The sequence below is a fragment of the Falco biarmicus genome, chromosome Z (genome assembly GCF_023638135.1).
Source record: "Falco biarmicus isolate bFalBia1 chromosome Z, bFalBia1.pri, whole genome shotgun sequence".
NCBI classification, from domain to species: domain Eukaryota; kingdom Metazoa; phylum Chordata; class Aves; order Falconiformes; family Falconidae; genus Falco; species Falco biarmicus.
In genome coordinates this window covers 17,040,427-17,068,391 of record NC_079311.1, presented here as the reverse complement: position 1 = coordinate 17,068,391, position 27,965 = coordinate 17,040,427, and the positions used below count along the sequence as shown (strand labels likewise).

General features: G+C 52.2%; 2 protein-coding genes across 2 annotated transcripts in view; one reads left to right on the top strand and one right to left on the bottom strand.

Annotated features, from left to right (window-relative positions):
* Positions 1-210: 210 nt before the first annotated feature.
* SPINK4 (serine peptidase inhibitor Kazal type 4) lies at positions 211-3,372 on the bottom strand. Its single transcript, XM_056323646.1, has 4 exons — positions 3,306-3,372; positions 2,286-2,320; positions 1,844-1,956; positions 211-382 (listed from the first exon to the last, which is right to left on the bottom strand). Exons 1-4 carry the CDS (start codon positions 3,364-3,366, stop codon positions 328-330), a joined length of 264 nt encoding a protein of 87 aa, XP_056179621.1. The 5' UTR covers positions 3,367-3,372; the 3' UTR covers positions 211-327.
* A 12,366-nt stretch (positions 3,373-15,738) lies between these two features.
* Positions 15,739-27,965, top strand: part of B4GALT1 (beta-1,4-galactosyltransferase 1) — a 29,948-nt gene continuing 17,721 nt past the window's right edge. The window contains exon 1 of the mRNA XM_056324925.1: positions 15,739-16,071. Within this exon, the coding sequence (XP_056180900.1) occupies positions 15,801-16,071 (271 nt within the window). The 5' untranslated portion in view covers positions 15,739-15,800. The remainder of the gene's footprint in view (positions 16,072-27,965) is intronic.

Genomic DNA, 27,965 nt, shown 5'->3' with positions numbered 1-27,965 from the left:
AAACTCACATTTTTTCTGCACCTTCTTCACTGGAATCTATGTGCTTCTTGCTGCTCCCACGTGGCCTTTCTCACAGAAATGTGGGTGAAATATTTCTGGTTTGTGATGTGGATTTGAAATTAATGTTTTGATTGTATGCTTTTAGCAGCCCTTTGTGGGACTGGCTTGTGCTGTTTTCCCTCAGCCTTGCATAAAACTGTACTGTTGAAATAAGATCGTGCATGTTATTTTATTATTCACCATTGCTAACTTGAGTGTGCAGTCAGCACAGAGCACACTGTATCAATTAATCAACTATTTCTAGGCTCAGGAAAGCTACCAGAAAGCTCAGATATCTTGACACTCCCCATCTTTCAAAATCCGGATGTCTTGCCTGGTTTTCCTAGAATAACATAGGAAAAAAAGAGTAAGAGCTCAAAAAAACACTCCCCAAGTCACATTTTGGCTCCCGTCCAGCCCATGGAACACAGCTGACTATTATAAAATTGGCTTGCTCATTTTCCTGTCTAAAAAGCTGAGGTGACTGCAAGCCATCCTGGCACGCAGATGTCCCCTCCCCAGGCATGCAGCAGTAGTGGTGGAACTCCAGCCCAACCTGCTCACAGCAGGACTGTCCCCAGTGTGGGGTTATGGTGGCCACGGCTCTGTCTGAGCCCTACCCACCACCCCACAAGGGTGAACAGCCCCTCTACCTCTGCGATGCACCATCCTTCTGGGGAAGGGGTTTGCCCTGTGTCCAACCTGTACCCCCTGAGGCTGCTGCTTGTGGCTGTTGCCCTGTGTTGCATCACCTGCTACCACCAAGAAGAGTGTGGCTCCATCCTGTTTGCAACTGTAGGCTGCTGCTAGGTCCCCCCAAGCCTCCTCTCACCCAGACTAGCCAGATGCAGCTCCTCCATACCTCCTTGCAGCTTCCCTTGACAATCTGATCATGCCTCTCCTCCTGCAGGCCAGCACAGTTTGTATTATTTTCTGTGCAAGTGCACTGCTGACCTGTGTTCAACCTGATCTTTGCTCTCAGTCCTTTTCTAGCAGGAAACCCTACTCAGACAATCACTTCCCAACCTGCATAAAATCACTGCCCCGAAGCAATCCTTGTGCTTTTCATGGGGTCCCTGTTGCCCTAGCCCTCAAGTTTATGGTGGTACTTTCAGTTTGAAGTTCTGCCACAAGAGGCACATCACAGGGCATCTGCATTCACAGAGGCCCCTCTAACGGGTTTAGCGGTGCTATTTGACTGTCCACGCTATATGCCTAGTTGACTTTTTTGCCCATCTATGTTCCACTCTCCCTTCTCCAATTGCAGGCAGCACAGATAGTGAGACCTTCTCCCATCCTCTGCAGAGAGTGTCTGGTTTGTTGGTAGCTTGCAGGCACTTGTGTTGGAGGGTGTCCTGGCCACGAACTCCTGACCTCACCTTTTGGATCTGCTGATCATGCAGCCACAAGGTGGTCTGATTTAGCAAGCCAATCCGACAGATGAATATTCAGCTCTTCTGTGGGATTAGTCCCCTGCCAACACAATGAGCCAAGTCCCCCACCCTGCAACTGCACAGTAGTCACTAAATGCAGTGCCAAGGATGGGGCAGGCAAGGGCTGGGGGCACCCCTGCACCTATCTGCCAGCTCAGGGAAGTGAAGCTCACAGGTTTCACAGCCCACTGCCCAGCTCAGCTGACGTACAAAAGTCCTCTTCCCCTTTACTATCAGGAACACGTGTGCTTCCCACCTGCCATGGCTTTTCCCAGGCACAGGGGAGGCTGAATGACAGTATTTCACAAGCACCCAGTTTCAGAGGGCCAAAATTAGACTCCTGGAGGTCTCTGCCAAGGGCACGAGCTTACATTTGCTGTACACAGAGCTGGCATTCATTGGCATAGGTGTTCCCATCAGTTCCACAGACAGGCAAATGCAGGAGGGGGCAGGCCTGCAGCTCGACCATGTCTCCACACACCGGCTGGAAAGGAGAAACCACAGCACACATTTCAGTGCCAACAGCACCCATCTCCTGCTCTCACAGCACCCAGGCAGGAGCAAGTGGCACTGGCAACCTGGTTCCCTCTATCCCGGACAGGACAGGGCATGCACACACAGTGGGAAAGCAGGGAGCAGAGGCCACCATATCCCTCAGTGGGACTCACAGCCTGGGCTTTGATGTGGGTTTGATGCTGGAGCTTCAGTACCCATGAGGCTGGGGATCATTGCTGGGAATAGCCTTTCTCCCAGGCATGCCAGGCACTAAATCCTACCTCAAGCCATGAACAAGGAAAACCAAAAACCTCTTACCCTTCTCAGGCCTTTCTCTTCATTCACCTCTGCCCCTGAAACAGAGCAGGGACCCATGAGCGTGGCACACCTGTGACCAGTGGCAGGAGCAGGCAACATCGACAAAGGGTCACATCCAAAGGGAAGGCAAGGTGGTGCAGGGTCTGCTCAGGACCCGGATCAGCTGTGTGGGTTTTGTGAGGTAGGGGTCAGTTTTCTGCAGGCCGCCCTGCCGCCCTGCCAGCAGCACGGCCTCCATCTGTAGCTGAGCTGGCTGGGACAAAGCTGGGAATGCCTGTTCCCACCCCAATCCTTCTCTCAACAGCCCTCTTTCCCAGTTTCTGGACCAGGAGCATCCAACATGTCCCAGGAAATGTGAACTGAAGCAGTGCTGCACGGGGACGTGGGGTATCTCAGAGACCTGATGCTGGGTGGCACTGCACAGCTGGTCAACAGCCATGCCCAGGGAGGGCTGCATTCAGTGGACTCCTCTTCTGCTGTTAGACAGAGCGGCAGCAACAGTTCACAGTCTGTCTGTGCAGTGCATGAATATCCTGGGAATATGAGGGCTCACACCCAGGCAGCTGCAGTACCACTACTACATGCACCTAGGTAGCGTCGGTTTTTAAGAGTCTACAAACAGCTGCTTCGCACATGAACATTCTGAGCACATAGTGCTCTTGCACAGACTTGCAGGTCTTCATGGATACAGGAACAACAGTAGCTGCCGCCCCAGTATATGTGCTGTCCTCCCACATCTCAGTTCTCATTCAAATTGCAGCCTGTCCCCTATCCCATCCCTCTCCTGAATGCAATATCATTGATGAACCAGGCTGCAACCCTTGCCCCAAACTGCTAATAGGGCACAGTGTGTTTGCTGCAGTCCTTCCCCACCACATTGCCCCTGTGTTTGCTTGCCCTCCTCACCTCCTCTCCAAACCTGAACTTCTGGGTCTTTCTGCCCTCCCACCCATTTTTGGTCCCTCTGTCATTCCCAAGCCACCACCAAAGAGCTGGCTGCCAGCAGCAGAGCAGGCTTACCACTGGCAGTGACAAGAGTCACCAGTGCCACCGCCACAACCAGCAGCTCCCTCGCAGGCATGGCTGGTTCAGGCACACACGCTCATGCACCTCGCTCTACTCCTGACTGCTTTATAGAGGAGGGCACCAGCTTATCTCATCAGTGCTGGGAAAAGCAGCATTTTGAGCAGCATTTGATCTGCGCTGGGAACAGCTGGACTGTGCACCCAGAGACCGCTTGGGTGCTCTCATGCAACTGATAAGCCACCCCAATGCCATATGCCAGCTCCTAGTGCTGGCACTAGAGGCTGCTTTACAGTCTGGGTTGGGCAACGCTGCTCTTCTCTGCTCCACCCAGCTGGTTTACATCTGCGTGTATCTCACCTGAACCATTTGCAGCTGCCATTCTTCATGTGTGGCAGATACCCCCGTTTGGGTTGGGAGGCTTCACATGGAAAAGCCAGGAAATTCAAGCTGATTTCTTGGCTGCACTGTGGTCTGAGCATTATTCTGTGAGACCCAGCCAGGCAGATATTCAGCTGCCTGATGCACTGGGCAGGACCCCAGGAGGGGGCTCTCAAACACAGAGGAGGCCTGACATTCTGCTGCAGCAAGCCCACCCCATAGCTGGGTGGGATGGGACAGGCTGGGCATGCGGAGGGGCTGGAGGGAGTTAAACTCAGCTGAATGGGAGCAGGGAGCTGCAGGTGCAGCTGCTGTCTGTGCTCCTCCACCCTGCAGCATAGGCAGTTTAATACCTTGCTTTTGCTCACCAGCTTGGTTACATGAATGGGTCACAGCTGAGATGAACAGAGCAAAACTATCTTTATCATAAAATTCAGTGTGATGGTAGGGGGCTGTATGCATGGATATCCAGTTTACATAGAGGTGACACATACAGCAAGGAGGGGAAAGCAAGGCCAGAAAGGATCCTCAGTGGTTAGAGACACCAACTCTTCAGTGAAGGACTTCTCAGCAAGCATCACCACCCCAGAAGTTCCCAGCTGCTTTGCCTACAAGACTGGACGCTTGATATCCATCTTTCCATGTGAGCATCCCCATCACCTCTTTCTGAGAAGCTGAACTTTCAACATCCATCCCCACCTTCCTCTGGTGAATCAATATCAATTGTTGAAGAGTGAAAGATGGAAAAGAGGACCACTGGGTGGAGAGTCGGCATTGTAGCTGAAGATCAGTGTTGACTAAAAACTCCTTTGGTACAGACTTGCTGAGATGACATCTGGGTCAGAAGTAACAGGGGGTCTCCTACACCCTGGAAGCAGGTAGGAGGTGCTGTGTGTGCAAGGGTCAGGCAGGGGGTAGGTGTCCTACAGAAACTACCAGCAGACTGGGAGAGCTCTAGACACCCACAGCATGCACATTTGCACTTGCTGAGTAGCTGACCATGACTGTGCTCAGGACATTTCTTCCCCACAGCCTTACCTGAGGCTTAGGAGGGTACACGCTGGCCCTAGCTGGCTGAGACAAGAGGGAATGGCTTGGTGAGCGTTCCCCATGGCCAGAGGCATATGGGCCCTGCATGAGGCTGCTTCCATCCTTGCCCTTGGGAGGCTCTGGCACCCAGCTCAGCAGGGCTGTCTGGTCGGTTTTGGGAAGGGGGAAAGTGACTGATTCAGGGTTCCCCTTGCAGAAACTTTCCTCCACACTGTCAAGACGGCTCTGCACATGTTTTATGTTCCCTCTTCACGGAGTTTACACAGTTCAATAACCTTTGGCTTTTATTATTATTCCACTTTGGAAATCCCTCAACTAAAGTAAATATTTAACTGCATTAGCAGTTGTTCCTGAGGCACATGGGGGCCTGTTGGTCTTGTTTAGTCTAGTACAGGGGTGGCCAAGGGGGGATCTGATAGCAGTCTACAACAGCTGGTTGGGCAGTTGATGGAGCCAACGTCTTCTTGGTAGTGCCAGATGGCAGAATAAAAAGCAACACACAAACTACAGCCCTGAGATGTTCAGGTTGGGAGTTAGGAAACAGACCTCTACCCTGGAGGGTGAGCAACCCAGACCAGCAGGGAAGTGGGAGATCTCTATCCCCAGTGGGCCACGTACAAAACCACAGATGCCCTGACCAAGCTTTGCTGTGCACAAGGTTTGGTAAGCAAGCCCTGGAGGGCCCTGCCTCCACCACTCTGTGTCCTGGGGTCACAGCAGCTGTCATCCTCTGGCACGTGCAGATGTGTTTCCTTAGGCACCCACCTTGCAAATCTGGTCCCAGCCAACACTGAACAATATGGACAACATGAGGTCACCTCCTCCAGGCTGCTCCTACATCAACACTCAGCACAGCCCTGGGCAAGGGCTATCATGGGCCTTTACAGTCTTCTTCAATGTTTTTACTACCAAAAAAGCCACCCAAAAGCTAATCATAGTGCCTCCAGTGTCACCACTGCAGAGAACCATGCTGTGCTGCTGGTCCTGAGCATGGCCTGGTTCTTTAAGTCATGCCAGCAGCAGTGAAGGAGCAACAGGCTGAGGCTGTGCAGCTGGGACATGTTGTGTACTCCAGGTCACTCTCCCTGGGTGGAGGGTGGCAGGAAACATCTGCATCCCCTCTGCGCCGGAGGCAGCAGGTCATACAGGGCTGTGGAAAAGCTGTTGGCCAGTATGAGGCTTGATCTTCCTCAACCTGGCTCCTCAATGGTATTCAAATTGCACTGCCTTAGAGCAAATTAAAATGACATGCTAAAAGGTGATGAATGGAAATCACCTCTTGCAAACTGGTTTTGTCTTTTCCTGCTTTTCTTTCAAGCAGAGGCTTGCAGCCCTTGACAAAAGTCTTGCCTACAACCCCCCTCAAAGAAGAGGTGGGGAAATTCTTCCTCAGGTGGGACAGCAGATCTGGTCACTGCTTACCCTCATATTGGCCACGCAGGTCCAGCTACATCTGAGACACTCATGCATTTGAGTCTGGGCTTTCCTCCCCTGTGTTGGAGGTATCATGGAGGGCATGTCTCTGTTGTCCCTGGTGGGTCCCAGGCTCCCAGCGCTACAGCAGCACATAGGGGTGCTGCTCCCCATCCCCTGCATCCGGGGCTGCCCTCAGACTCCCCTCTGGCTTCTCCCAGGACAGGGGTGGGGGTCCTGGCTCTGCCACCTCCTCCTCACACTCTCACTAGCCACAGCCCTGCAAGACACACAGGAGAGACAGGTATGAAAGTCCCAGGCTCGCCTGCAGAGCTGGAGACTTAGTGTCACCAGTGGTGAGGCAGAGAAACTCTGCTGGAGACGGTGGCAACAAGGAAGGAGATTTTTCTTCCAAAACCATTCCCATGCTTGTTCCCTCGTGGCATTGACCCTGCATTTGTGCTGGTTCCCACATGCTCACCAGCACCCACCCACCCATGTCAATGTCGTCCACCCAGCATCGCTTGTCATATCATGAGCCTTTATCACTCCTTTGCCTCCTGGGTGACCACAGTGTTGTTCGCAGGTTTTCCGTCTGGCTGGGAACAGATGGCAGGAGGCTAAGCCGGATTGCATCACATCGCTCTTGCTCCATGTCTGCCTGGTGGCCTTATCTGTGGTGTGGCCTTGGTGTCGTCACTGCTCCACCCAGCACCTGCGGATTCTTTGCTTTTATCTGTTGCCTTTCCTGGACTTCACGGCTGTTCTTGGCCTCCTGGCTTGCTGCACTTGCCCCGATATTTTAACTCCTGTTCTGCTGCTCCTCCCAGGGCTTTTTGCATACGAGTAGACACCGAGGACCGACAAACACTGCAGTGTACCAGAGAAGCAGAGTGCTGCCTTGCTCCTGCAGCCCAAGCCCAGAGTCCATGGTTCATCCTTCTGTTGCACGAGGGGGCAAGTGCCACACTCATTTTCATCCTTAGCTCCCTCCTTGCCTCCAGATGGTGTTTACAGAGACGATGATAGTCCTTATTCTGCATCTTTGCTTACCCTGAGGTCTCCCACAAGTAGGAGGGAGAAGGACTGATTTGTTCTCCTTTGCATGCAAAAAAAAAAAACAAAACCAGAGATACAGGTGTCGAGAAGTTTTCCTTTGGATATATAGGGGAGCCAAAGCCTTATATCTGAGGAGGTTTCCCTGCATAACAGAGGCAGGGACCAGTCGTCACCACTTCCTAGCAGTTTCACCGGACTTTCTGGATCCAAACCACACCTTTGGCTGCCTCCTTCCTCTCTTTGTTACTGTGGGTAAATACTCCCACGTGGCAGGCAGTGAGTAACATTCATTATTTCTTTGATGGTTCAAAAGTTTCGCAGTGACACCGACAGCTATGAGAGCAGAACACAGAGTGAGTACATGGATGAGTCCTTCTGCCTACTGACACTCCCACCAGCAGAGCATCAGGGCTAAGACATCATTGCTCTGGGGAAGATTAGAGCTTCCCACCAAACCAGGCTGTGTGCTGGACCTCAGACGTGCAACAGGCTAGGGGGAGCATCCCATTCCTTACCTTTTTCCCCTGCTTTAACTGTCAGCTGGGGTCACTGTAGCTGGGCAGAAGTTGCTGCATCTTGCCCCAACCCAAGGACACCTGCCTCTCCTCTCCCTTGTTTTTTTCCCTGCCTGTTCGTACCTCTGGACTGCAAGACACACTGTGAATGCATCTGGGATCCTCAAATGCCCTGTACCTTCTGGGCAGCTTAAGGATAGTGCTGACCTTGCTTTCTCCACATGCTCCCACATGAGAGACAGCTATCCAAATCACCACTGCAGCAGACAAAACAGCAGAAAACCATGGATTCACTTTTTAGCCATTAAATGGTCAGCATGGGGTAAACCAAGCCACCGTGCTGGCACGAGGGAGGGGATGAGGCTGTGTGCCTGGGCTAGATGGGCAGAACTGAGCCAGCTGGGCTGGGACTGCTGTGGGACTGTGCCCCCCTGCTCTGAGCTGACACAGTTAACCTGGATGCTGGCAGCAGGGGCAGGTGTATCGGCTGTCCCAAGCATGCCAATGTCTGCTCTACTGTTTATCTGGGAACTTGCACCCACTGTAATTTACAAAAGAATCTGATTTTGGAGTCTCTTTCTCCCTGGAGTTTGTTTCTGGATGAACGAATCTGTATGAATGTTTCGTTCATCCGGATGAGCAAAACACTGGACCTCAGTGTTTTATGTGTTTTGAGAAGAGTGTTGCTAATTCCATCTTGTGTAGGACTGAATGCTCATCATCCCGTGTTTAGCACCACACTGGAGTAAAGCAGGTAGCACATGTGCCGGCTCTCCCCATCAAAATGACAGCTACTCTTGGCAAGTATTTGTGGAGGAGGTGTCTTGGCTTTTGCAGGAAAGGCCTGGTCTTCCCAGTCTGCCAGTTGCTAAAGCCCCCAAAGCCAGCCCAGGATGAATTAATGTAAAAAGGGATGTGGTGCAAGAGGATCAGGGAAACTTTTCTGTTTCACTGTGCATTGAGAGGGTGTTGTTCAGTGAGGCTGTATTTGCATGGATCTTTGGCAGCAGGGTCACCCAGTCATGCCTGGCCAACTTTCCACATTGCTGCTGGTAACATTCACACTTGTCTCCACTTTCTTCTATGTGTCCAGGGGGATGCAGCATCCGTGTGGAGAAAACTCAAGGAATGAAATTCTCTCCAGTGTGCTGTTTATACAGTGAATGTGCAGGCACACACACTGCTCAGCACTTTCCCTTTAGCTAAATTGCCAGAGAACGAAAAAACAGGTCTTAGGCATAGATACTAAAAGCAGTACTGTGTATCCTTGAGGTTGCCTGCTACTTCTGACTTCAGAGCCCACCTACTGTGCAGGTAACATTTTTTCCAAATGACCTATTAACTACTTGGGCATGTACAAATGAACACCAGGAGGGAGCCACAACAAACATTGAAGAGAAGGGCACCCTCACACACAGTGGAACCCTTCCTGTTTCTTCCAGGCCATTTTGGTTTCTATTCCTCATAAAAGTTGCAGAGTGAACTTTGCAGTTTGCAGAGCAAAATTGTCCCCGGGACATCTCATTTATGTTGAGATAGCAATATTTTCAGTTAACTGACATCTTTGGGGTTTTTTTACTCTCACACTATGGCCATCTAAAACTGTACTGGTGGATCAGAGCAGAACTAGAAGTATTGCAAGCAGCTTACTTTTGAGTAGCCAGACGCTAATGTGAAGTTTCTGCTTTGTGAACCTGTCAGGCAAAATGAGCTCAACAGTGGCACCAAACTGCACCTTTGGGTGCAACCTTCATCTGAGATTCTGCTCTGGAAAATACACTGTTCAAGGGCCCAGTCAGGTCCTGGGACCTCTGGACAGATGCTATGCTTGCTGCTGTCTGTCCCAGGAGGCAAAGCAGTGCATAAAGAAGAAATGCCCTGCTGATAATGACAAGTACAAAGCCTGAAGACCCTTGTAATGGATTTGTGTTTAAATTGCTGTAACACATGATTCAGGCTGTATGCTATAGGGGCATACAGGAGCCACCCAAACCAACAGAAGGTGAGCCTCACAAGGAACTCTGTAAGTGCATCAGTGAGCCAACCTGAGCTGGCTTTGGAGCCAAATTTTGGCAAGGCCTATTTAACCTTATTTTGGTGGATAGAAAGGAACGTGTATGGCACCATACCTTGGGCTGATCTATGATGTACGTAGCAACAACAACAAAAAAACCCCTTCGAAACAGATAAAGGAACTATTCAGGTTAAAAATGCCAAAGACTGTAACAATGAAAGTTTGGAAGTTTCTCTTCACATAGATGAATGTAACTGCAGGAATAATATGGCTTCTTGCCTGGTGAAGAGTTTCCGTGCAGATGAAGTTATTTTTTTCCTCTCTTACTCCTCAACCCACACACCCCCAAAGCTTTGCAGGCACCTCCCTGTGCTCTGACAGGTCTGACCGTGTGCCTCTTGCAGAGGATTACTCTCAATTCTCTGCCAAGGTGAGCAAGCACACAAAATGGGACCTGAGACACAGCTTAGCACCATCTCAACAAGATGCACATGTGCACTTGTCACAGATTTGGCTGCAACCAAAATAAAAGGGGGAATCGGCCCCATAGGGTTGATAAGGAGGTACAGGTTTATGCACCTTTCCCATCACATGTATGGGGCACCCTCATTCTGCAGCAGGACTTGCTGTCACCACTCAGGAGGCAAGGAAGTAAGCAGGAGCTTGTCTATGTCAGCACCTGTTATTTCCCGGCTGCTCGGCACCTTTCCCAAATTGCTGCACTGTGCAAGACCACCCCACAAAACCGATTCAGTGTTGGCAGCAGAAAGTAAAGAGGAACTGTGCAAAAAGGCTTCTAGGTTTTTAAGATGATGTCAAATGAGAGTCTTGCACTCTGCAAAGCTGGACCAGTTTCAAGCCTTTATTTCAAGCAATGAGCATTGCAAATTGTAGACAAAGCTTGTTGCCTCATCTCTCATGAGACTTCTTCCCATGGAGACAGTGCTGTCCATTATTTCTGGACTTTCAGCAAAGGGCAGCTCGATGTTGCTATTGGATCTCCAGAGCTTTCTGCCTCCCTTCACTTGTTGCTCTGCTGTCTGTCTGCCTTGCCTGCTACCTGTCCCTCCAGCTGGTCAGCCCTTCCCAACCCTCCTCCTAAAGCAGCACCTTGGCAGAAGAGCTCTGCAACCCACACAGTGGCAAGCAGTGGCCTTGCAGAGCAAAATCCCGAGAGTAGGGAGCCATGCTGGGACACTCAGCCTCATGGCTTTGCGGCAGGGTGACCTGCAGGCAGCACAGAGCCATGTCCTTGCCTCTGGACCCTGCCCTGTGGAAATACACTGCTCCACACTGCTGCAACAACAGCTGGAGAAAAACAGAGAAATGTGCCTGAATGGTGCGGTTCTATGCACCAGTGATGCTCACCCACCCACCTGCTCAGCATGCCTCACAGTAGGGGAGAGTTGGGGGGGTGGGAAGGGGAGAGAGAGGAAGACACTGGGAACATCCCTGGGGGTTTGCACACCTTGAAGGGAGCAATGACCTCAGAGAGGGTGTTCCCCACACCACACCACTGGAGAGGGAGCATATGTCTGTCCTGCTGGCACTCCTGGAAGCAGCGTTTCTGTTAAGGCAGCTGTGAGTGTAGCTGCGCAGCACAGTGCACAGGCTGGAGTCCAGAGCGTGCATGCATGCAGGGTCTGTCACCAATATTCAGGGTGCACGGTGCCACCAGAGGGCATTTGTGAACCGGGACATCCCATGCGAAGCGCAGGGTGCTCGGCCCCACATCCATTCCCTGCTCTCCACCAGCCCTCTTCATCTGCCCTTCCCCAGCTCCCAACCGTACCTTCCTACCTCTCATCTTGCCTGCTTCTTGCCCAAGCCGTGTTCATCCCACGAACCACTTTCATGCCATGAGGAAGTGTGCTGCATGTTTTTTTGCTCCTGTGAGCCACCCGAGGCTGTGGGCTTCACTCCAGTGCAGCCCGTGTCTGCTCACCCATGGGGGGCCTGATGCTGTCCCCAGGGATGCTCAGGGCTGCTGAGACCACACTGAAGAGCAAGGTCACAGGTCCAAACTCCTGCTCTCGCTGGAGAAGCCAACATGATGCAAGCAGAGCTTGGGGTAAGCTGGCAGGAGAGCTGTTGTGATGGCTGTGCTTCTCCATGCCCTCCCTGGCCAGAAAAGGGCTTGTGAGGCTTGACACAGAGATACTCAGAACAGCTGCACCAGCTCCTGCACTTCTGTTGTCCCAGCCACCTTCAAGTCCACAAGGCCATGCACTTAGAGGGACCATGTTTTGCTGTGAACCAGGGGACAGGGCATTTCCATGTGGATACACCCCTGCAGTGCTGGTGGTGACCATACGCTGCTCTTCAGGCAAGGAGCGGTTGCCCTGTGGCAGCAGTTGGTGCTGTCCCCGTGGCTAAAAAACACTGACCTCAGCATGGACCTGGGAGAATGAAAGAAATTCATCCATGATCTGCAGGATTCATAAACCACCATCTGGGACATATTCACATGCTTTCCTGGATTCTGCCATGCCCCCCTGAGAACTTTGCTTTTCTTCTAAGGGTACAGGGCTTATAACCTCCCTCTTCCACTTTGTTCTTTGATCCTTACCTACCAATGGCTTGCCATGTTACTGGTGAAATTTCACCCTCTTGCATCCTGATGTCTTGTTTCAGCAAGTGTTTTGGATGTTTACGATCTCTTCCACCTGCCAAGTCTGATTAAAATTAGATTTACAAGTCATTAGGCATGGTGGGCGGACAGATGTATTCATGTGCAATGCAGTGGTTTTTTGTAGGGAGAAAAAAGCTAAAAATTAGCTTCACCAAAAAAGAACGTCACCACCACAGTGAATCCAGGGAGCTAGAAGTTGATTTCGATATGACTGGAAAAGTGAGATCTCCAAGGACTCTTCACAGGTTGGGCTGGGGTGGAGCTTGCAACGGTGAAAAGCTGAAGAATGCTGATGTGCAGCCTGTGCAGCCAGACTTTGCCTAAGGACATGCATGTATGCAATTTTCCTTTAAGGTCTGTACTTTTATTTCCTCATTCACAGGTTCAGTAGGACATCTTACTTCTATACCTCAAATAGGTCTGCCTTTACATGCTTAGATTTATATATTTACCCATACACACATGATTGCATGCTTGCATGTGTGCAGAGTGCAAATGATCCCTGGCTGCAGCAGAGGCTTCTTTCATCACAAAGTCCCGCTCTACTTCCAGAGCTGTGTTGAGTGCAAGCAAGACAGCGATTCCATGGAAAAAAAAAAATATTTTTATACCACTCACATGAAACATCACAGGCATTCATAGTAAGGTATTACAATGGACCTGTGGAAAAATATGGTAGACACTTCCTAACCCTCTGATGTTTGTACTGAACACTGTGCTGTTATTGCTAGCTTTTGTTATTGATAGCTAAATTTAAGATGTGACATTCGTAATAGTGTCACAGGAAATCAAATTTACTCCACCTCAAGTCACAGTCAAGGTCTGACTCTCAATGCAATGCACCACAGGGAACTTTCCCTACAAGCACCCAGTTCAAAGCTGAAAGGAAAGACAAATTTACTAGCACAAGTCCAGATTTGACAGTGAAACATGGAAACTCTGGACCAATGTGCAAATTCTGGAGCATGGATTGTCTGCTGAGAAACACATTGCTGGGTTGCCTTTTGCTAACGGATCCATAAAAGATGTCTGGAGAGCCTGGAAGCTTTGAAAGCTGGGTTTGCTCATTGAAGGACATAATTTATGAGTTGGTCCTTAGCTGAACGTTGACTGAGAATATCAGCAATGATGGTATTAGTGTCATGGACACCAGCATTGTCATCATGATGCTCACAACACCAGTTTTAACCAAAGCACAAAGTGATTATTGGACTGACTTGCAAAAGGTGTCAGAAAGAACTGAGAAACATGTAAGTCAACAGAAAAGAGGAAGCAGATACCTCTGGTCATGCACGTTGACTCAGGATAACTCTTTCTCCTTGAGCTTCCTCATGGTGAAAGCAATGCCCATCTTCCAAAGGAATTTTGAAGTGGTTAGTGGAAGCCACTTGGGGAGGGCAAAGAGACACTGAGACCTGAAGTCAACTCCTTAGCCTGCCAGAAAAAGGAAACTCCTTTGTCCCAGAGCAAGGTAGAGTTATCCAGATTCAAGATTGCTGCCGGAGATCACTGACCATTTCAGTATTTAAAGATGAGTGCAGACTCTCCCACTGAAGGCAACAGCCATACTCCCTGGGCACCGTCTCCCTGTTTCCGCTCTCTCAGCACAGCATCTCAAACCAAGGCCATTCACTGCAAGTTTTCACAACGGCCAGTAATAAAAAAGCACGTGTCCTTGCTTGTGTGTAGCACTGAACAGCTATAGTCCATGGGATCAGATGACAAAACATTTACCTGGTGAGGTCCAGCTGGTCCAAACCTTAACAGAAACCAAGAGGAATAGCCACTGCAGCATCTGATCTCACAGAAGAGTGCCCGCCTTGAGACTAAGAAACAGCAATGTTGTTGGACCTCAACAGATAGGACACAGTACACTTCTTCGAAGTCTACAGATGGCGTCTTAATCTGGAAGAGTGTCTGCGAGCAGTCATTGAATGAGCATTGAAGGAGCATCCAAACATGTCGAACGAGAGCCCAGCTCCACAGACCAGGACTCTGGCGGCCCACCAAGCAGCACCAGAGGCTGCTGAAATCAGCAGACCAAGAGAGCTGAGGGAAGTGGGAGTGGTGTGTGTGTTGGGAAGTAATTTTAACCAATGAGAAGAATGCAGATTCACTTCTTGCAGTCACTTTTCATGAGACAAAGTAAACAGTAACATGAAATAGTAGCATTAAGCACTACTGGCAGGAGTTACTCATTGCACTTGAAAACCACTTGAGTATCACCCGGTGTCCCTGAAGCACTCTGAGGTTCATGGGGCTAACCAGATACACACAAGTCCGCCAGACTACCAGCAGGATTTTGCCTGGTTGGCTGTCAGCCTGTTACCCAGTGAGTCACTGATGCCCGCTGTCTCCTCTCCAGCCAGCCGTGAACAAGGCGCCTGCAGCACCCACGAGAACAGCAACGTTAGTGCCTTACACCAAAGGGCAACGCTGAGCACTCCCACCATCTCTGCTGCTGGCCAAGACAAGGCTAATGGGGCAGCTCCAAGGAGGTTTCTTTCCAGGCTCATGGACCTGCCACTTGTAAGAATCGCATGCAACTTTGAGGGATGTTGGATGGTGCCCAGACCTGCTTGCCCAGGCACTTCTAACTGGCTTGATGATGGACATGAGGAAACTCCCTCCTCAGAAACGTGGGACCGGGCACCAGAGGGGTGGAGATCCCCATGCGAGGCAGCTTTCAAGGCTCTGTGGGATAAAGCCACGGCTGACTTCACCTGCTACTGGCAATATCCTTGCTCCAAGCAGGACATTTGGCTGGAGACCTCCAGAGGGCCCTGCCACCAGCACTGCTGGGGTAACTCATGCAGTAAAAAGGTGGTCCTAGCCTGTTTCGCTTTGCAGAAAACGCGCTGAAACCATCTCCACCCAACGAACAGAAAACGGGGGTTTACGCTTGGTCGCGCCAAGAGAAGACCACCTGCAGCCTCCTAGGGGCATAAGCCCAAATGCCGCATGGACTACCAGGCAGCAGCTCGCAGCTGCCTCTTACGCCCTCTGCTAAAGCCGAGCGTTTCCGCACGCTGCTACAGAGACCCGCACGGACCTGCGGCCACGGTTACTACGCGGTGCTACGGAGTAGTGCTGCAAGGGCAGCGAGAGGAAGAGGGCTGCGCTCCGAGGGCCCGCCCCGCGGCGGTGCGGGGCAGGCGCCGCGTAGCCGCCGGTGGCGGAGGCGGGCGGGATGCCGGGGGCGCGGGATGCCGGGGGGGCGGGATGCCGGAGTCAGCCGGCGCGGGGGGCAGGGTGCCGACGGGGGGTCCCGCCGGTGCTCCCGCGGTGGCGGGCGGCTGTGGGCGGGGCGAGGGGCGCGGGGCCGGCCCCCCGCAGGCGGAGCCGCCGCGGCCCCCGCCCCGTCCGCGTCTCCCGTCGGCGGCGCGGCGCGGAGCGGAGCGGGCGGCGCTCCCCGCCAGCGCAGCGGCATGAAGGAGCCGTCGCTGCCCGGCACCTCGCTGCAGCGGGCCTGCCGCCTCCTCGTCGCCTTCTGCGCCCTCCACCTCTCGGCCACGCTGCTCTACTACCTGGCGGGCAGCGCCCTGGGGCCGCCGGGCAGTCCCGAGCCGCCGCCGCGCCGCCCGCCGCCCTCCAACCTCTCGCTGCCGCTTTCCCGACCACCGCCGCCCACTGCCCGGCCCCGGCCCCCCACCGCCTCGCCGCCGCCGGGCCCCTGCCCCGAGACCTCCCCGCTGCTCGGTGAGTGCCGCCCCGTCGGGGTTTTGGGGGCGGGGGGGGATGTCTCCGCTCCCTCCCCTCCTGCCGCCCGCTGCCCGCCGCCGTCCGCTGCGCTGGGGCCGGGGTGGCCGCCCCGACGGCAGCGCCTGCCGCCAGATCCCGCCGCCGCGCGGTGGGTCCCGGTGTCCCTCGCGGGGTGCCTGGCCCCGCGGGGCGGGGGCGGGTGTGACAGCGGCGCAGCTGCCCACGCGTGCGGCCGGCCGGCCGGCGCAGCCTCACGGCGCCCGGCGGAGGGGGATTGTGGGAGAATCCCCGGGGAGCCGGCGTTTGGGGGACCGGGGGCGGATGCTCCCGCAAGGCAGGCAGCGGCGAGCGGAGCCTCGGCGCCTTCGGGGAGCGCGCCCTCCCCGTCCGGCTGGGTTTCTTTCTGGTCGCCGGCGAGGTTGGGTAATTTCCTCTGGGAACTCTACCCGAAATACTCGCGCAATCTCACAGGAAGGATCAGACGGGCTGTTTGTGCTGTGCCGGCTTTCGCAGCCTTTTGTGTACGCGGACCCGCTCGAGAAGCGGCACAGATTTGCAAAGTGCTGTGAGGCAGGGTCATGAATACAGTTGTTACGCATCCCGGCGGCGCTTCCCACGAATTTGGTCCTGTGATGCAGTATCCTGATACGTGGCAGCCTGGCGTCTGTTTTATCAGCACTGGAACTGTGCTCCCCACAGGCTTTTCCCAGGACTGCTTGGGTGCTGGGAGGCTGGCAGCTCTTTGCGGGTTTGCAGCCTGCTGGTGGTCTCATTTTTACGTGATCACCTGTAGCTGTGTTGATCCACTGGCTTTGTCACAAAGCAGAGGTGGGGGCAAGGTGAATTTCATCTTTTCTCCTCCCCTTAAAAGGCTTTCACCCAACTTGCTGTCTGGAGTGGCTGCTCCTTGAACAGATCCTCCTGTGGTGTAGGTGGAGTTTGTTACCGTGACCTGCTGGCATCCCAGTTGTTAAGTCACCTGCGTACAAGCTCTTCGAGCCCTGGTGCCTGGGGATCAGCTCCCTCTTCATCAGCGTGTCACGTGTTAGCGTGGGCACCTTTATTAGCAGAGATCACCGTGGGGGAAGAGACTTTTGACAAGCTACCTGCAGTTTTCAATTTACAAAACAGAGACAGAAATCAATAGATTCTGTGGGTGCTTTCTGGTCACCTGTTTAGGAAGGCAGTTTTGAGGTCATCAGAAGGAACTGTGCTATGGCTTTTTGTTGGTTTTGATTAGTATCTTTCACTTCTTTGCCCCTAGATTACTTTAAGTTGAAAGTAGCTGTGCAAGCCTGCCCTCACAGAGTGGATGTGGAGCCCTTTATGAATATGGCTTTGCTTTAAATGTTCTCCACTTACACTGATCCTCTCAGGAGTGAGTCATGTGCTTTTGAAATGCCTGGAGTTTAGAGAAACACTGTTAGTGTCCCCAAGATTCAAAGCCTTACCTGAGTCAGCCACTGAAGGTTCAATTAAAATATTTTAGAATGGCATTGTAACATCTTCAGTGCAGTTTTCTGAATCTGCCAAAGGCTGAATGAGGCTAGTGGAAGTGGTTACAGATGTTAAGAGGGGTACAGGTCGGTAGCTTTTTACAGTGCAGCAGGCAAATGGTTTCTAGCAGTGCTACCTTCAGTACTTGTGGGGTGGTGCAGTCAGATGCAGGCTGGCAATGGTATGGCTTCAAGGTTTGTAGCCAGCATGTAGGTGAGAAACCTGATGGGTATTTATTTTTTTCCTGCTCTTCTCAGGTTTTGGTAGCGAACTGAAACATTCGTAAAACAATTCTGTTGTGCGTCAGATGCTGGCCAGAGCTGAGTTGGCCCTGATCAACATCTCGTGTACCTCTAAAGCGAGGGGGGTGTGTGTGTGGTGGTAAGAGAGGTGTACACTCCACAGACATTTCTGACAATTATGTTAACACACCCAGAACTAAAAAAATCCTCTTCTTTTTGTGCATAAAGCTTCTTATTGGTATGAACTTTACAAGCAGGAACCAGCAAGGACCTTCCTGTGATTCCCACCTTGGCAAAGCCATTGAGAGAAGTGCTTTGATGGGAACAGGTAGCACCAACTACCCTGTTCCCTCAGCATAAACCTAAATTTATTGAAACACACCTCATCTTTTTTTTTTTTTTCCTGCCCTCCCTCCCCCTTTGTGAAGCATGTGATGAATCACACAGGATATGTGTGACTGAGCTACTCAGGCTTTTTGAATGGTCTAATAGTCAGGTACTTGTTTCAGAGGCCCAGAGTTTTCTTCCTAGTGATATTTAGAGAGAGTAGTTTACAATCTGCTGTCTGGCTCTGCAGCAAATGCATTAGCTGAGTGAGGTTTAATCTCTACAAGAAGTTGCCAAATTTAAAACGCCTTTATGGTTCACTTGCCTTTATTTGTAATTTAAAGCATAAATCGGGGCTGTGAAATAATACTGTAATTTGATTTTGAATTAAAAGTCCTTAATAGCTATGAAACTCTCTAATACAAGGTAATATAAGCATTTTGTATTTATGCTTCAGTTTAGAGCTGTGTTCCAATGAGTATCTTAAATAGGGTGTCAAGAAGCAGCCCAAAAGCAAGTAAATCAAGATATATCCTGCAGGTGTCCATTCCCCAAACTTGTTGGTTTTTAGGAACTGTAGAACAGTAATAAAAAAAAAAAAAGTTAAAAAGTTGCTCTGTAGAAGTACTATATATATTAGCCCAAGTGCTTTCAAAACAGTCAAATGCTTTTCCTCTACCTTTTCCATGAGGCCTGTGTGTTTTGGTGATGGGGTAGTTCTGTGCCTTCTGTTTTCAGGAGGGAGTGCAGAAGGGGGCAGTTTCTTTGGTGGTAAGATCCGTCTCCAAAGCTTGTTTTCAAACAGCACGTATCTTTCAGTGCCAGAAGTCTGCAAAGTAGAATCTCATGGACAGGCTTATCTACAAGGATGTAATTTTCAAGTCCTGCATGATCGAGAGCACGTGTTAATTATGGAGGTTATTTTAGAATAGAGCTGTCTCCATAGCCATTTTTGAGCCCTGTTTAGATACCAGGTGTGGCCGGTAAGGGCTGAGCTCATGTGCTCAGCCCCATGAGCCATCCAACCTGGCCTTGAATGCTTCCAGGGAGATGACATCTGCAGCTTCTCTGGGCAACCTGTTCCAGTGCCTCACCGCCTTCACAGTAAAGAATTTCTTCCTAATAATGTGAAGCTACCCTCTTTTAGTTTAAAAGCATTACCCCTTGTCCTGTCACTACAGGCCCTACTAAAAAGTCTGTCCCCACCTTTCCTATAAGCCCCCTCTAGGTATTGGAAGGCTGCTATGAGGTCTCCCCCAGAGCCTTCCCCAGGCTGAACAATCCCAACTCTCTCAACCTGTCTTCATAGCAGAGGTGGTCCGGCCCTCTGATCATCTTTGTGGGCCTCCTCTGGGCTTCTCCAGCAGGTCTGTGTCCTCCTTATGCTGGGTCCCCAGAGCTGAATGCAGCACTTCAGGTGGGGTCTCAAGAGTAGAGGGGGAGAATCACCTCCTTTGACCTGATAGCCACGCTTCTTTTGATGCAGCCCAGGATTCAATTGGCTTTCTGGACTGCAAATGCACATTGTCAGGCTATGTCAGGCTTTTCGTCAGCCAACACCCCCAAGTCCTTCTCCTCAGGGGTCTTGGGCATGCAAGAAAAACAACTGTTTCTTCAAGATGCCAAAGTCCTGTACAGAAGCTGATGCTTCCCACTATTAGCGAGGCATGTTTGAAGAAACAGAGGATTGAGAGAAAGAAGCTCCTTTGGTGAGCTTGTGAGTGAGTGAGCAGCTGTCTCTCATTTGGAGGGTGGAGGATCTCTGGCATGGGCTTTCTCTTTCAATACACTGCTTCTGGTACCTGTGTTGTCAGTGCAAGCAGTTGCCGTAAACTGTAGATGCTGAAGATAAGCGATGAACGTATTCTGATGCTTTGAGGTCTGTTTGGAGGAGACAGAGGTAGCCTGTCAAATTGGTGGTGATGCTTAGTGTCTGTGTAACACAAGTTTTTAGAGGTTATGTGCTGCCTGAGGGGTCAGTGAATTCACGAACTAGCTTGAGGCCCTCTCATGTATGGATGTTGCGTGGGCTGGCGTTAGAGGATGCTTCAGCACTGGCAGCATCCTAGCAGAGTGTAATTTGGGGCAAGAAAATTAAAACTTAAGAGGTGCTGAAAACACCATTTTTAAAGACTTCTGGTGGTGACTGTGCTGGAGGGGTTTGGTAGGCTTGGTGTACCCGGGATCTGTGCCCACCTGCAATCATGGGCTCTTGTCTCCCTGGGGGGGGGGTTCTGCCCCAGCAGCTCAGGGTCTCTGAATCTGTGGGGTCACTTAAAATACCAAACGTTGGAGAAAGTGTATGCTTTATATGCAGGATCTCCCCCTCCTCTCAATCTGAACTTAGTATTGTCTGCTTTGCCTTTTTTTTTTTTTTTTTTTTTTTTAACCTTTCTGATACAGCTGCTATTTCCACTCCCTCCCACCTCCCCCACAACCTGGGTGCTGCGGGCCACAAGCTGGGGTTGTGCTGTGTCCCTTTGCTGCCTTGTTTCAAAAAAGTAAAACAGAAACTCAAAGAGAAGAGCATGGAGAGGGCTGGGGGAGGGGAAGGTAACACGTGGACTAGTTTGCTGGAAGTTAGTCTTTCTTGGCCTGAAAAGAGGGGTTGAGAAACTTCTCCAAAGAATATGTTTAAGATGTTTGGCAGGGAGCAGATGCGTGATCCTGGCAACACTGCCGACCGCTCTGCAGCTACCCGTGTGGTCAGGCGCACATCATACCTCTGAAGCACAGACTTTGTGGGCAGGGAGCAGCCTCTGTGGTGAGAGCATCCCTAGCATCCTCTTAGCTGTTCAAAGTGAAGGTCGAGGGCTATTAATGGGGCTTGCAAACTAACTTGGAAAGGTACTGTGCCTTCCTGGAGAGCAGCTGTTTCAGGGACACAGCACAACAGGCAGGATGCGCTAGGGAGAAAAGGAAAGTTTTCTGTCTCATGCATCTAGTGTTTTATAATGCGCTTGTTTCTCTGCCAGCATTGATCTGAAGCAACAGCTAGCTGCTTTGGAAATTTGTCCAAGTTTGTGTTTGGGAAGAGACAGACACTTGCAGCTTCCCAAACTGTGTTTGGATGCAGAATTCAGTTAAGCTCTCAGCAGATGGTGGAGGACATTGTCGCTGTGTTGAGCAACCCCCACCCAGGGTAGCAGCATGCTGGGGTGCACGGTCCTCAGTAGGGAGGTGCTCTGGATCTGGTGGCCTTGTGAGCAAGCCCGAGGCAGTGGGCTGCTGGACTCCACCACTCGCCTCCTCTCCTTGGTGGTGGACTGTCCTCTCCAGCCACCATCCTGCAGCTGCTGCTCCCCTCCCTCCCTCTTGCGCACTCTTCCCTGCAGAGCAAGAGGAGTTTTGGTTGCAGAGCTTTTGGCGACAGAACTGGTCAGTCTGCAGCAGTGCTGCACTGGTGGGACCAAAGATCTGGGGGTTTCTGGAACATGGGTAGAGCAGCATCAGTGTCCAGCTTGTCCCTGTCTCTCTGGGCAGGAGAAGGCCTCACTACTCAGCGCTGTCCCCACTGGGACAGAGTTTTCCCTTGTGCAAGTCGGTGCTTAGAGGCCCTGCCTGGAAGGAGAGGTGCTTGGTGAGCCAGGTGTGCATTACCACCTCCGGACAGGCAAGTGGTGGCCATGGCTCACCGGTGATGCTGTGGCACTGCAGATGCCTTTCCAGCTGCCTCCCAGCTGTGGCTGAGTTGCAGGAGCTCAGGGCAGTCCCCATGCCCCTGCAGGTGTTTGTCGGAAAGAGGGCTGCTTTTGTCACGTTGCCACGCTGGGGTGTCACTGGTCTCGCTTTGAGGGCACCTAAGTTACAAGTGTGTCTTGCTGAAGCAGGAAACAGCCCCGTAAAGACTTTACGGAATGGGTTTCCTCCAACCTGTGTGCGCCAGGGCAGCGGGGTTTCAGCAGCTGTTTCCCCAGGTGTGCGGGCTTCCGTCCTCACCTCCCGCGCTCCCCGCCGGCAGCAGCACCCCGTGCTTTTGGGGGTGCACAAGCGCTGGCGGAGTCTTGGCCAGACCGAGGAGCCTCTGCCCCACCTGGCACCCTGCACTCACCGCCCTGCCTGGGGAGCGCCCCGGCCCCGGGGCAGCGCTGGGATCCAGGTGCAGAGCCACCGGCAGGGTGGGATGGGGATGGGGGGGATGGGGGTGCCTTGCCATTTGGGGCTGCCCCGGACAGAGCCACGTCCCTGGAATGCCACTCAGCCTGGGAGAGCTTCTGTCCACCCGCCTCACAGCAGGGTCGGGGGGTTCCTGGCAGGGGGGCAACTCAACCTTTTTCTGATCCAGGCTTTTCTGTTTGTTTGTTTTGAGTTTGCTGTTTGAGGGCCTGGAATTTAATTTCACTGCGGCAGCGAGAAGGGCTAATCGCATGCAGATTGCGAGGCTCAAAGGGAGACAGTTCAAAGCCGCTTCAGTGGGCGTGGGCTGGATTTGAGCCACTGGTGAGGACTTTGCTTCTCCTAGAAGTGCCTTAACATGGAAACGACAACCTTTTTTTTCTTTTTTTTTTTTTGGAAGGTGCCATGTGCTAGTGTGAGACTTTGTGTTGGAACAGGCAGTGTTTGGGGTTGGATTAAGGCTATTTTTTCTCTCAATATATTCACTCAGTTAATCATGCAAACCTGCCATCATGTAGACCAAGTGTAGCCAGCATATGTGATCCATCCTCTTTTTTTTTTTTTTTTTTTTTTTTTTCTCCCAGCCTGTTTCCCCTTGGGGTCCACAGTTGCAGATGGCCAAATGCTGTGTGATGCCCAAGACAGAGCATATGCTGGTGTAGCCGGCTCAAGCCTTGTGTTGGCAGAGCTGACATCTGCCAGGGGATGCAACTTTGCAAGTGTAGAGCAGCTGAAGAAAACATCTCAGTCCTTGTGAAGGTGCTTTTTTCCTCACTGGGAGCCAGACTCAAGATATTTATTTTTTTTTCCTTCTAGAAACTATTATGGAGGGGGAGAGGGCTGAAGGCAGCAAGGGGCAGCAGCTGCCATCCAGTTTGCAAGAAACAGGGATGTCCCCCTGGCTGTTTTGGCTACTAGGTCATATGCCAGGACAGGGGTTTGCTCAGGGAACCCAGCTGGGCAAGTGGTGCTGGACCCCATCCACTGGTCCTGTCCTCCCACCACAGGGCTGAACCCCAGCTCGAGCCTGGCGGGTGCTGCCTGCGTAGGCACTGGCACAGCTCTGAGGCTTAGCTGATTTTAATAGGAAATGCTTGCTTTGCTGAGCTGTGGGGTGCAGCTACCTGCCTGCTCTGGAGCTGCCACGTTGGTCCGGGGGCTGGAGCGAATGCTGCTCCACAGCCCCATGTGGGGGGACTTGCCCTGCGTTTCTGGGGTGGAGCTGGCTTTGTTTTTCCCAGCCAGGGCAGACTTGGTGTGGCCGATGGACCCTTCCCTTTTCTGCTGGGCCCCTGCAAAAGGAGGTTATTTGGGTTTTTTCCTGCCTGTGAGTTCTGCTTCTCCTTTCCAGCTTTCCTTTCGCCTGAGGTTTGTCTAAGCATGGCAGTGCGGCTGTGCACATGGCTGGATGGATAGAGAGCAGCACCCGGCTCTCGGCCAGGGCAATGGAAACATTCTTTTCTGCTCTGTTTGGGGAGAGATTTTTTCCAGCCGCCGTGCTACATGCTTTTGCTTTCATTCTGACTAAATTATCTGAGATTTATGCCTGGCTTAAAGTGTGCAGGTAAGTTTTGCTGGTTCTCCCAGTGAAGTGCCTGGGAGGGTGATTCAGTCTGTTGGATCACCTCTCCCAGCCTCCTCATAAGCCCAGCTACCCTCCTTCTGGTGGGGCTGTACTGCCCTCCTGGGGAAGTGGGTTCCCCCTACCCTTCCCACCTGAACGCCCCCAGGACTGCCCATTGTAGCTGGTGCCCCATGTTGTGTCACCTGCTACCACCTTCTTGGATGGAGTGTGGCACTGTCCCGTTCACAGCCCCCCTGGGAATGCTACAGTACAGTTCTGGCTCTGTGGGGCATTGCTGCTTGAGTTTTCCCAACACTTCTAATATCTGTGGTCCAGAGAGGCTGTAGCAGCCTCTAGATTTATTCTAGCATCAGGCTGAGTGGACTCTGGGCTATTTTGTGCAAGGGTCCTCTCGTTTGGGTCAGCAGGATGAGCACTGGGGAGGATGCGTGCTGGCAGCCTCACGCAGCGGGAGGTTTAGCTGTTGTGGCAAGCGTGGCTGGCTGTTAGGAAGCAGGGGACCAGAAGATTGCTGAGGCTGTGGGCCAAGTTCACGATGCTGGAGCATTGCGCTGCCGCTGGCTTTTTGCAAGCCTCACCTTTTGCTTTGTGTGAGAAGCTGCTTCCTGTTTGTGTGCACCACGGTGTCCCCTGTCGCCTGTGCCTGCAGAGCGTTTTTCCTGTGCACCTTCCCTTTGAGCAGAAACGCTTCTGAGTGTTGGAGATGGGGGGCAGGAAGGGGCTGGCTTTTTTTCTGGTGTACCCTACCACTGCCAGCTAAAACCTCCTTTTTTACAGTCTCTGGAGTGTTAGGATGTGCTGCCATGCTTTGCTGTCCTTTGCAAGCTTCAAAGTGTTGCTTAATTCATGTTTTTAAGGTTTTCTTTTGTTAGAAGAGTGCAGTGGAGGCTCATGAAGCTGCTCTGTTGGAGCTTTGTAACTAAACCCAAAACGTGTCTGCCCACAAATCCGGGGCTGTATGCATGACTGGAGTTACAAGCCCACATAGCTCTCTTGATGCCTGGGTGTTTTTAGTAGCAGCTCAATATCCAGTGGCTTCTATGTCAGGCAGTCGCCCTGAACAGGAGTAGAAAATAGTGAATGGGCTGGAAAGTTTACCTAGTAAACATGGGTAGGGATAGGGTTTTGGCCATGGGATGGCTCTCGCAGCGAACTTCACGCACATTCTCAGCATTGGCAGATCATGTCCTGGGTCAGGATCGTTGGGAGATAACAGCCGTGGGACTGCTTGCTATCCAAGTAGTCAAATTTTGGTTGAAATTATTTGAAATTAGCAACCGGAACTGTGACTCCGGTCACCGGTTGGAAAGCCTGCGTTTGCAGATTCAGCTTTAGCCCTGTCCTGCTTGGGAAGTGAACTGAAAGCGTCAATTTGCAGCGGGTGGTGTGTTGCTGCTCCTTTGTGTCAGCCATATGGCTTTGTGAAACATCGCGTGAGCCATTCTCTACTTGAGAACAGCCTAATCAGGTTTTTTACTTTTTTGCATTCTCACTGATGCCTGTGTGTGTATTAAGTGGGTGATTTGCATCAAGCCTGTCTGGGAAGCAGCTGCCTTGCTGTACATGTACGGTGCCAATGCCTAGGCTCTTCTCGCTGACCTGCACGGTGGCTGCATCCCTTGGGGCAGCATTTACAAGAAGGTGTGCTGCCTTAAAACTGATTTGATTAACTGGAGATCAGAGCAGTACAGATCATTTCTCACCAGTGTCCTTCAAGACCCTGAAACTGTTAAATCCCCGTCTTCAGCAGCTGGTTTTTATCATGAATGTGTTTTCCTCTCCCATCTTTTCCTTGCTGATGTTCCAGCCTCCTGATAGCAAACAAGAGCAAGTGCTGGCACAATGAGCGGTCCATGTTTGACCCTAGGGAACTGGCAGGTGGCAGCCTGCAAAAGAGCTGGGCTGGCAGTGTCCAAACACTTGTGGCTGTCCTGGCCCTACTGGAGCTTACACGTCACCAGCGGGAGATTTCCCCTGTAAATTCACCTAAATGGCGAACTTTCATTTCCTCCCCGCTTACTCCGCTCAAGACGTTAAAAGAGCCTTTGTTTGTTAAACCAGAAAGCATCCCCCAGGCCCATGGGGCTTGCAGCTGTTTCTGAGGAGCAGCGGTGGGGAGCAGGGTGCGCAGCCTGCCCCGGCAGGAAAGGGCTTGCTTGTTGGGACGGCAGCCGCCCGGCGCCGGAGCAGGACAGGCTGGCAGGGCCCCGCCAAGGGATGTGCTGCTTCCTCCCACTGCTTCCTGCAGCGCCCTGCCAGCTCAGGCCGTGGCCGGTGACGGGTGCATGCGAGGCAGGAAAATAATGTCCCTGGGCACCCATGGCCGGTGTAATCCCGTCCGCTGGCCACAACCGGTTAGGTGAGCCATGCCTCGTGTAATGCCCTTTGCTGTTGTAAATGCACAGAAGTGTAGCATCATCCTGGCCTGTGAGTGCTGGTCTCCTCATGGAGGTGGTACTGGCAGGCAGAGGGGTGGGCAGGGGGAGGCAAGCGTGGAGGTGGGTTGAGGCCAGAGGCTGTTCTGGGAGAACGCTCGCCACCATGGTGGGAAGCAGTACCCAATTTCGGAGGAAGTGATGCATGCTCCCCCCCTCCTGCTCCAGCACCAGCCCCTCGCCCATCCCATTGGCACTGGGCTGACTGTGCTTGGCCCCCCTGTCCTGCCACTGGTCCTCGTCATCATGCCCATGCACGTTCCTTCCTGCCCCAGTTCCTCCCATTCTTGCCTCTTCCTCCTGCTGCAGAGTGCCCTCCAAGCTCTCCCTGCAAGCCGCTTTTCAACTGGAGAGGCTTTGGCCCTGGACCTGTGGCCGCAGGGCAGGTGTCTGCAGGACCCAGCTTGCACTGTGGGGCAGAGAGAGTAGGAAACCAGGCAGGCCCATCAGGGGTGGAGCTGGGAGCTGCCGAAGCGCTGAGAGCATTGGTGGACTGATCCCAGTGCCTGGAAGCTGAGAAACCACTGCTGCTTTCTCCTGTGAGAGGGAAACATGCAAACTTGCCCACTTAACCTGCACAAAATGTGGAGATGAGGAGGCCCTTTGCATCCTGCCTGTGATGCCTGTTTCTGGAAGGTCTTGCCTATACAGTGCAGGCAGTAAATCAGGCAGGAAAGCTTCCTCGCTGCCTCTGGGGTACACTGAGCACTTCTGCTTGGTCAGCTGGTCTCCTTCTTGCCATCTCTCCAGCCCGAGTGAGCACAGGTTTGTGGAGCAGCACAACCCAACTAAAGTAACTACTTCTAGGTAAATAACCAGCAAATGAGCTGTGAGCCTGGAGCATTATTTGTGCTTTTTTAGTAATTGCATGTTGGGGTATGCACAAGGTTGATCATGATGGCCACTGTCTTTTAGAGCACTAAAAATCGCTTGTTGTCCTCAAGGGGCTGCATAAGTGCAGTGCACACACCACGCATGCCCTGCAAGGGGCCCGGGAGTCTCTTCAGCAAATGCAAATCAGGGACAGTAGCTATAAGACATGTGTGCAGGTGTGTGTGTGTGTGCACACGTGTGTGTTCACATCCAGGTGGAAGAGAGGGGGAGGGTACAGCAGCCAGATATTTACTCAGTTATCCCCAGCTCAGTGTTTACGATGGAGATCACCTGCTTTATGCACAGGGGTGTCAGCATCCCCACCTGCAGCAGAGGTTTCAGTGGGAGCTGGGTGTGTGTGCAAAGCCTGGTTTATGAGCTTGCCATTGTTGCGAGCAGGACATGGCAGCCAGACAGGGCCTTCTGCAGGCAGCTACTGCGCTCATTAGGTTTTTGCAGCCAGTCTGTCCATCAGGGCTGGATTGGCTGGAAGCAAATACTGTGGAAAATCCAGCCTGGATGTTAAGAGAGGGCATCCGCAAAGGGGCTGTGGTCAGCGATGCTGTGTTTAGCTCTGGACCCATGTACAGCTGTATGGGAGGGAGGGCTGTGGAGCTGGTGTAGCAGGGCAGGGAAGCCCTGCCAGGCAAAGCGTGTTTATGCAAGATGCCTAAGCCGAAGTCTTGCAAAGTAGGTCTCATCGGCTGTATCAGCGGCAAGGGCTGTCACTGCCCTTCCTCCTCGAGCTCAGCCTTGAGCAGCTCAGAGGCTGCCATCCTCTCTGTGGTGCCAGGGGGTCCTCCTAGTTTCACACAC